Source organism: Rhagoletis pomonella, unplaced genomic scaffold (assembly GCF_013731165.1).
Source record: "Rhagoletis pomonella isolate Grant_MI unplaced genomic scaffold, Rhpom_1.0 Rhpom_scaffold_02652, whole genome shotgun sequence".
NCBI classification, from domain to species: Eukaryota; Metazoa; Arthropoda; class Insecta; order Diptera; family Tephritidae; genus Rhagoletis; species Rhagoletis pomonella.
This window is the reverse complement of record NW_023461205.1, coordinates 8,342-18,175: the sequence shown is the minus strand read 5'-3', so window position 1 is coordinate 18,175 and position 9,834 is coordinate 8,342. Positions and strand designations below refer to the sequence as shown.

The following is a 9,834-nucleotide window of genomic DNA, read 5'->3' as shown; positions in this document are numbered from 1 at the left end:
ATGCAACAATTCGAATTAAGTATTGAAACTTCTTTGCAGGATAAATATATTAAACTAAAAAAATAACTATCCTTATCAAATAGCACAATTCAAAAATCCCATAGGATCAGGTCGGAGTTTGCAAAATCTATGACTATCAAGAAAATTCGAAACAACCTCCTAACGCTTTCGTTACTTTCTCGATAATCGAATGGATCGAAAACATTGCCGTTTTCATTAATTTCTCGATAGCGAAACAGGTCGAAATAACTTCCGTCTGAGATACGTTTCTACTATCGAAAACACTTCGAAAAACCTTTGGAAAACGCATGTCGAGAACGATATTTCTGCTGCCACAAACTGAGGGACAGGTAATACTTATACGATACTTTTTCGTAAACCGTTCTCAATAGTTTTGTAGGTGAAAGCGTTGCTAAAATATCTAAAACAGATGCATTCTCGTGTACGTTGGTCGGGTGGGTTCATGTACATATGTAACTATTGTTTTGTATATATGTATGTATGTATGCAACTATTATTATGTTTTTGTTAATCATGGTGTTCGTTCGTTCTTCATGTTTATTGTTTATCGTTTAAATAAAACAGACTCCCTGAAGATGACACGAGAGTGTCGAAACGCGTAGGAGGGACAAGGGAAAAATATAAGCATTTCGCCTTTTACTCCATCGGCCGAAGCAGCTCCAACCCAGCAAACAGAACTATATTTTTGTCAATGTTATTGTGGCTTGTTAACATTTTATTTTTAATATTTTTATTGAGCTTTGTACCACGATTGTTTATTAGGAAAAATTGAAAAAGCAACAAAGTCTAAGCGGTAGAAGTTATAGCACTATTTCGGAGATCACCACATCTCCTCATCAGACTTCTTTTTCTAGACTTCAGCATGGATCGAACCTGCGAATTCGATGTTCAAAGTCAGAAGCGCTAACCACTGAGCTATGTGCATCCCGTAAACTCTTGTCGTCTTTAATAACCTAACGAAAGTGTATGTTCGTGAAGAAGTTCTTAAAATTCTCCAATTACCTGACCTTTCACAGCACTGTAAATCGCAAAACGAAATAAATTTGAAGAACTTTTTCCTATTCACTCCCTGGCAGCAACAATGATCCGGTTGGATGTTGAATCTGTCCTTGAAATAGTATGGTATAGTTGGTGGCAATTTAAAAATTGGTGAGTATCGTTGTTCTACAGAAATCCAATATACACAGACTTATTTCAGTCGAAATACTTTAAAGCTCTTATCAAGGAGCACAATGGTTCTGATGGTAGATTTAATGCTGGTCATGTGAGATTGACCCCTGAACAACTCAATCCTGGTGTATCCGAATGAAGCTCGAAATCATGTTCATTGGGCCAATCGCAACACACGGGAGCTCGGCTTACTCGGTGGTAAAGCAAGGGCACATTCACGGCCCTTTTTCTTACTTGACGATTTTTAGTAACAACTCGACCCCAGCGTCAACCGGCGGCTGTTTTTTGCAATAGTATTGCTCTTACCGTTACCAATACGTAAGTATCTCGAATGTAAGCCAGATCGGATCCTAGCTACGATTTTTAACAATGGCCCCTATTATGAGTTGCATTCGATCTTCGACTGTGGTCGAAAGTGCTGATCGAACGAATTTTCATTTGGTATTATGGCGCTCTATGGCACTCATTCCATGAACAATAGCGCTATTGTGAATTTCGCTCGTTTAGATTGTTCACAATAGTATATTTCTGTCAGCTGAGACGGGTTGTTTACAAATTGAGAAAATTAAAATAAAAGAAAAAACGAGTTGATTAAAACGTAAAAATAAATAGTTTGTTTACAAATTTGTCTAAAAAAAAAATTAAAAAGAAAACGAGATGATAAGAACTTAATGAAAATGAGTACGACGGAGTTGTGGTTTGACGATTCATCAGAAGATGAAAGCTTAGTGGAGCTGGCCAGAAATAGGAAACGGTTGAAGGACGCTTCCAACCCCTTATAAATGGATTCCACTGCGTAAGTGTGGCCTTCCAAAAAGGTTTTGACATATGCAACATTTAGGAAATTTGTTTAAAGATTTATAAAAAACTTCCGAGTATCTAAAGAGGCGTTTGTGGACCTGCTGATCACTACAGAAGACCTGCTGAATCAATGCACTCGAGCGAAATCTATTCCGCATGTTTTAAAGCTAGCAACAGTTCTGCGATTTTGTGCTCAGGGATCGTACCAACTTAGCATTGGCAATGAAAATATGTTTGGACTTGCACAGCCCACGGTGTCGTGGTGCTATCAGAAGTGCTAGTTGTTCTGGAAAGTTTGCCAAAGATGGATAAAATTCAATTACACAGAGGCTGAACTGCAACAAGCAAAATCACATTTTTATAACAAATGTAGAATTCCAGGAATAATCGGCTGTGCTGATGGCACACACATTAAAATTGTCGCACCCAAGAAGGAACTGCAGCATTTGTATTATAACAGAAAGGGATTCTTCAGCATTAATGCTATAGTTGTAAGTGTACATATACATATACATATGTGTTATTACCCTGCAGTACGGGAGAGCGACTACAGGACTGCTAAATCGGTAGCTACCTGATGAACTCCGTCAATTACCGACCGACTACTTGCAGTGTATTTCATCGATTACTTTTACAAGGCAATGTCCTAGGCGGTAGTCACCATCGGCTCTCTCTGCACTACCGGGAGTTACTAAAGTAGTCACTTGCGTGATTTATGGGCGCCCTCTGTCGTAGTCTTTCGCTCTGCTTACGACTGGTTCGACTCTGCACTACCATGTGTACTACCACGGGTTAATAGAGTAGCTACTTACCTAGGAGTCGGTGCAGTAGCGGTTCAAAAGTAGCGATTGACTCCAGCAGTACTGGAGGGTAACTTCTGATTCTAAATGTGTATGCTTATGTAATTTTCAGGTCTGTGATCATACAATGAAAATACGATACATAAATGCCAAAAATCCGGGAGCGACACATGATTCTATGGTTTTTAATATGTCGTCATTGAAAACACATTTCGAGCAGCAACATCTTAATGGTTTTCGAAATACTTGGCTACTTGGCTACTTGGTATGTAATCAAAACTAAACAAACATGTATTTCCCTTTTTATAATAATTTTCTCCGCCTTAGGTGATGGTGGATACGATCTGAAACCTTACTTAATGACGCCGTTCAGAAATTCTGAGGAAGGATCTCTACAAAGGGCATATAACAAACAACATGCCAAAGGAAGAAGTATCATTGAGCGAACAATTGAAGTTTTGAAGAATAGGTTTAGATGTTTGTTGCAGGCAAGAGCTCTTCACTATACTCCAAAAAAGGCAACACAAATTATAAATGTGTGTGCAGCTTTGCACAACATTTGCTTGTTTTATAATGTACAAATCACCGACGAGGAGGAGTTTTCAAACGTGACTTATGACGATGATGTCGGAGACGTTGAAGTGGAACCTGTTGACAACTCACAAGCAGAAGACATTAGGAATGAAATTTTAAGAACATTATAGAGAACATGATTAAAAAATATTAAAAACCCGTTACGCCAAAGTTTTTTTTATTAAACTAAAAATCTTTTTGGTTTCATACAGACGTATATAGGTGCATTACATAAAAAATTATCACAAATTCATTTCCTTATTTTAATATACATTTAAGTTTAAACAGTCTTTCTAAATTCATCATACAGAAAAAAAAGGTTATTAATTCACTTATCTTAAAGTTAAACAGTCTTCTTAATACTAATTATATAAAAAAAATATCACGTCAATTCATTTTAGGCACTTAGATTAATATAAAATTATGTTCTTGGCAGCATTTGTTTCTTTACCTCCAAAAGCGCAACCTTTAGTTGTAGCTTTGCTTTCTGATCCTTCTGGCTTTGAAGAACTTCATTTTTGAAGATTTGTAATTTTTCTTTTTTCAATTGTAGGAGTTCTTTTGCTGTGTCTTTTTAAGTAATACATTATTCTCGAGTACTTTTCAGTTTCTAAAGCACTTTTTTAATGTCCTTTATATTTGTAATCATCTCCTCATAGAACATTTTTGGGCATTGGTCAGCGCTTCCAGCCACTTAAGCCTCTCTGTCTTGTTGCACTTTTTTGCTCTTGGTTTCCGTGCTGTATTTTCCGGAACTGCACAATTGTGCTCCTCATCGCTCAATCCTAAATTGTCTATTGGTTGCAGGTTTTCATCTAATGGAGCCGCCTCTACCGAATCTAGGCGTTGGTCATCAGCAGTTATATCCAGGCCGAATTCTGCTCCCGGTGGATTCACACAGGCGTTAAGCTCAAGCAAGCCAATTATGGCCTCCTCAAAATTTGTATATGCTTGTAGCCTGTTCGGTCCTCCACCTGTTGCTCTGTATTCAGCTTTGTTTTGCGCTACTTTCTTTTTAGTTTTGGACTTCATTTCAGCCCACACCTGAAAAGACCAGAACTAAAATTTATTTATACAGAAATCAAAAACGACGCAGTTCACCTTAATCCATTTTGCCGTCGTCGGTGGTCCTAAACAATTGAGTTCCTGCGTAAATTCTTCCCATTTTTTTGCCGCATAAACCTTTGAGCAAACCCCTTTTACAAATTGACGATTTTGTTCCATCATTGAAACCAGCATTTCCAGTTGTTGTTTGGTACTCACGACGAAATTAATAAAAATTGTTTAAAATTACTCTTTAGTCGCCAAAAAATAAAAAAACAAACGCAAAATACTTACATTATCAGCAATTTTCTCACACTAGGCTGCAGCATCGAAAGCAAAATTCTGTTCGACTGAAAATTCGATACTCAACGAAATTTCGACAGGGTTGCATAGCTCATAATACCAATTTTACATTCGATCTTCGATAACCCGCGAAGATCGAAAATCGAATGCAACTCATAATAAGGGCCAATGGCAGGAATCCAGCGCCACCTGGCAGGTCAAACCTTCTTAAATATCCCCAATTTTCCCCTAGGAGTATGGGATTGATTTCGTATATCTCTATACTACTATATGTTCGAGTACTCAACCATGAATGCTTCCAGAGATGTGAAGTGTGAAAAATTCGGCTTATTTGAGTAGAGTAGAGTACTTGACTTGAGTGAACTCACCCGGAAATATGCAGTATGAAAAACTCGATTTGGTCCCACGCCCCTTTTCCAATAACATAAATTTTTTCATTAGTATGCGGTTAATTTCGTATGGGACGTGCCACGCCTCCTTTTTCAATAGGTCCAATTTTTCTCCAAGGGTATCCGATTGATTTCATATACATATATCCCTACCAAGCTCTAGTACTCTACAATGAACACTTCCAGAGATATGCAGTATGAAAAATTTGGCTTTTATAGGAGGTGCCACGCCTTCTTCACTTGGAGCTATGAAATACACTTTACGACCTGTTCCCCGCGCCCACTTTCTAAATTGATTTTATATATCTCCATCCGGGTGTCCAGATTTGGCTATTTCGCGCCAATTTGGCGATTTTTTTTTTATATTTGCACGTAAAAATTTAGGAAATTGCCATTGGCGATTTTTGGCTATTTTTTCCCTTCAAATAAATTTTTTCCAATTATAAAAATATACACAACTTAGTTTTCCACGATAATTTTTCAGAAGAGGATAATGAACTGCGTAATAAACTTGACTTAAGAAGCATATTAAAAGAGTGTCAAAAATGTTGAATCATCCTAATCGAAGAACTTTTGAAACGATTACCTAGTCAATTAAAACCTTTAAAAAAGCTTTGATTCTATGACCAGAAAAGTGTGTGAATCACAAGAGGGGGAGTTTCAGGGACCTGCCAATTAACTACTTGACTTTGAATAATGGAATAACTTTTCTCAGAACCATTGCATCCGACTCTAAAGTATTTTGGATAATTGCTTACGGAGTGAAGAGCGCAACAGGCAATAAAATATTTGGCAATATAAGTAAATTCATATTATTATCCTTGCCGCACTCACATGCTTTGTTGAGCGCGTTTTTTCCGTAATGCATTCAACAAAAACTAAGATTCGAAATAGGATGTTTCCAATATCAAACAGTATGTCATCAAGGGTGAATAGCTCAATATATGACAACAACAGAAATGTAAATCATTCAAACACTATAGGTGATTTTGAAGAAATTGTGGAAATAGCTGATCTCGCCTTATTATAGGCTTTTATTTAATTTTTAGCGCCGAACTTTTGAAAGCGGCTTGTGCGATTAATCAATTAATATGAGTTAAAATAAATTTAGTAATTGCGCAGTCCTATTGCAAAATGTGTTGAAACAAATATTTTTAAAAATTGTGCGTATTTTTAAAGAAATCTGTCAAATCGATTTAATGAATTTTATTTAAAAAAAATTAACGATTATTGGCGATTTTTTTTCAAAAATTGCGCTTTTTTTAAACAATCTGGACACCCTGATCTCCATACCAAGTTCCAGTACCCTACCATATTGATTTCATATATTTCCAAATATACACAAAATATGTCATACAATTCGGTCAAGGCGTTTCAGAAGAGTTGACCACAAACACCGTGACATGAGATTTTATTCGAATGGTGGCAACCCTATGCAAATTTCTTACTTTTTTAAGTGTTTTCAAACATTCGCAGTGGAATACCATTATTGCGGCTTATTTAAATTAAATTTGTTTTTGATATTTAAGATATCTGGCAGCACCGGTTTTTAAATTTTCTTTTTACAAACCTTCTACAGACAGAAAGACACAAAATGAAATAAAAACGAAGCAAATCCGTTGAGCCGTTCTTCAGTGATGCGATAACACACGAACAGCAATTCATTTTTATATAAGTTAACACAGCCGCTAACATAACTAGATTTGTTCGGAGAACATAACCGCAAACGCCATTCAAAGATTCCACTGGGTTTTCTATGCTGGAATACTTGCTACAAGAACACATACATACAGCTGCTTACCATAATTCTTATCATCTTTATCATTGGCAACATCTCCCTATCGCCATCATGATCATCAGCAAGGGTACAAAGCAACACCGTAACATCTACCTATTTTTTGGTGACCAACGCGCATAAAAACGCTCTAATTGATGCGGTGCCAGCAGAGTTCCTGCACTCAGAAAGCTGATGCTGTGCCCTTTTATGGCCATCCTCAACAACAAAAGCACATAGCAACAGCTTAACATCCACCGTTGTAAGGTGACCGACGCGCATAACAATGCTCTAAGTGTTACGGTTCCAGCAGAGTTTGTTGCTGCACTCTCAATGCTGGGCACAACAAGATCTTATGATCATCGTCACCAATAAGAGCACATAGCAACAGCTTAACATCCACCGTTTGTTTAGCGACCAACGTGCGTTACAACGATCTATTAAATGTTACGGTACCAGCAGAATTTGTTGCTATACCCACATAAAAAGCCACGAAAATGGTTTTAAGCCTAACAACATCACATGGAGGCACAGCTTTATGAATGCTTGGGCTTGGGCTTTGGCTTAGTTAACAAAAGAGCTTCAATTGTAAAGTAGACACTAAACGAGTAAGATCGCTATCAATAAATCTAATAAAATAAATGTGAAACCAACTTGTTTAACTTATATAAAGAAGATGCATAAAAATAACTAAACTTATTAGTGTTTATAGAAGTTGTGCCTGTTCAGTGTTTCCATACTCATTTGCATAAACAAATTTTTTCCGCGATGATGGAAAATAATGGCTTTTCTATTAGAGCTACCGAAATTGTTCCTAAATTTGCAAAAATTCGCTAATTATAGCTGATATTTATTAAAAAAGATTAGAATATTTGGAAGCAGCGACCTAAATGCACGCCAGCAATATTAGTGCTGTTCCTTACATCTTTTGACCATAGGCCAGTGCAATTATCAAGAGAACAATTAAAATTTTATTGAAAACAGATAACTTTGAGTTTAACGATTAGCTAAAGGGCTGCGAGAAATGATATTTGCCTTTATCTTTTGCGTTAACGGATTCATTATCTAATAATATGCACCAAACGTTTTGCTGAACAAGAACTGGTCTTATTCGACTAGTGTGCTTTGGGTCCCTTGGCGGTCGATACGCGGGCTCTTACAATTAAAATAAAATACTAACATTTTGCAGGCTTGTTGTTGACTTCATGATACAATATATTTTCACTATTACCAAGAGATTTGAGATAAACTAGATTTTCTACCCGCCGTATTGCGTAATCAGTACTTTTAGTTGCAGCTGCATTTCTTATGTAACTTTTTTAAGTCATTATGAAATTAGTCAAGCAAAAAAAAAATTAGTTAACACTTAATTCCTCACAATTCAAGCCCCGATTTCCCACGCAAAATGAAACTCCACACAAAAAACGGTCCTTTTCCCGATTCCCACGCAAATTGAAACTCCCCGCAAATCGGGGAGTTCCCCATGAGTTGGCTTCCCTGGTCTCATGTGCAAAATTATTTCTGATTAAAGTTTTGCTGTTTTTCATATTAATACGAATATATTTTTGTTTATTTTTGCCTTATATTGATCTCGCTTGTGAAGTTCAGCAGAAAATTTAGTCCTTTTTTGATACGTTTATATTAGGGCTGATGATTTCACCCGGGTAATGAGCTACCCGGGTACCCGGGTAGCGGGTGAAGCCCTACCCGGGTATTGAATTACCCGGGTAGCCCGGGTACCCGGGTAGACCGGGTACCCGGGCAGTATGGTAATTACCCGGGTACCCGGGCACCCGAAAAAATGTGGAGAGGTGAAAATTAAACGCATTTACGATCATATAACGCAAACGAACGTACATAGGGAAAATCTATAAGAATCTTCCGTACCATATGGGGAAATATTATAATATACAACACATACATTGCACTTATAAAATACATGGGTAGACTTTAGTGTGCATCGACATGCGCGTGTTTTAACAAAACTATAACGAATTTTATCATGAAACTTTGCGAAGATCCTAAGAAACAGATATGTTTACAGAAACTCCCACTATTTTCACTTTTTTAATACTAGTATTTAAGTAATTTGTTATTTAAATTGTTTGCACTTCCACTAGCAAATTTTCATTTAAAAGTGCAGCTATCACTTGTGCTTGCATAAATGCACGATCTTTTAAATGTTCACGTGTGATTTGTGTACATTAAATGTATTTTATTTTGTCAATGTTATGTTTCTTTGAAAAATACATAATAAAAATCTTTTACCACACGCCATTATGATGTTTTTATACCCGAGCGCACTTGTGCACAAGGGTATATTAATTTTGTTCACATAACGGTTGTTTGTAACAGCCAAAACGAATCGAGATAGATATAGACAAATGTATACATAAATGATCAGGATGAAAAAAGAAATCGATTAAGCCATGTCTGTCTGTCCGTCCGTCTGTCCGTCTGTCCGTCCGTCCGTGTACACGATAACTCGAGCAAAAATTGAGATATCTCAACGAAATTTGGTATGTAGGTTTCCCTTAATCCAAGGTAGGTTGGTATTGAAAATGGGCGAAATCGGACTTTAACCACGCCCACTTCCCATATAACGGCAATTTCCAGAAATACGAAAACTGCTATATTGTAGTAACTACTGAAGATAATTCACTCAAAATTGATATTTACAATAATTTTTAGACGAAAAATAAGAATGTTATAAATTTTTGGAAAATGGGCGTAGCCACGACCACTTATGGTTACATGTGTATATCTTGGTAGCCGCTGCACCAATTTCTTCCAAACTTTGTACAGTTGTTGGCCTTCGCACAACATACCAAATGGCCGAACATTTTTAAAATCGCTCAATAACCACGCCTACTTCCCATATAACGGTAATTTTCAGAAATACGAAAACTGCGATATTTTAGTAACTACTGGAGATTATTCACTCAAAATTGATATTTAC

At 36.8% G+C, this 9,834-nt stretch overlaps 1 protein-coding gene across 1 annotated transcript in view; it reads right to left on the bottom strand.

The window, feature by feature from the left end:
- Nucleotides 1-4,091: 4,091 nt before the first annotated feature.
- LOC118753591 (1-phosphatidylinositol 4,5-bisphosphate phosphodiesterase classes I and II-like) overlaps nucleotides 4,092-9,834 on the bottom strand; it is a gene marked incomplete at both ends in the record, with an annotated part of 7,981 nt that continues 2,238 nt past the window's right edge. Inside the window, one exon of the mRNA XM_036488473.1 lies at nucleotides 4,092-4,409. Within this exon, the coding sequence (XP_036344366.1) occupies nucleotides 4,092-4,409 (318 nt within the window). The remainder of the gene's footprint in view (nucleotides 4,410-9,834) is intronic.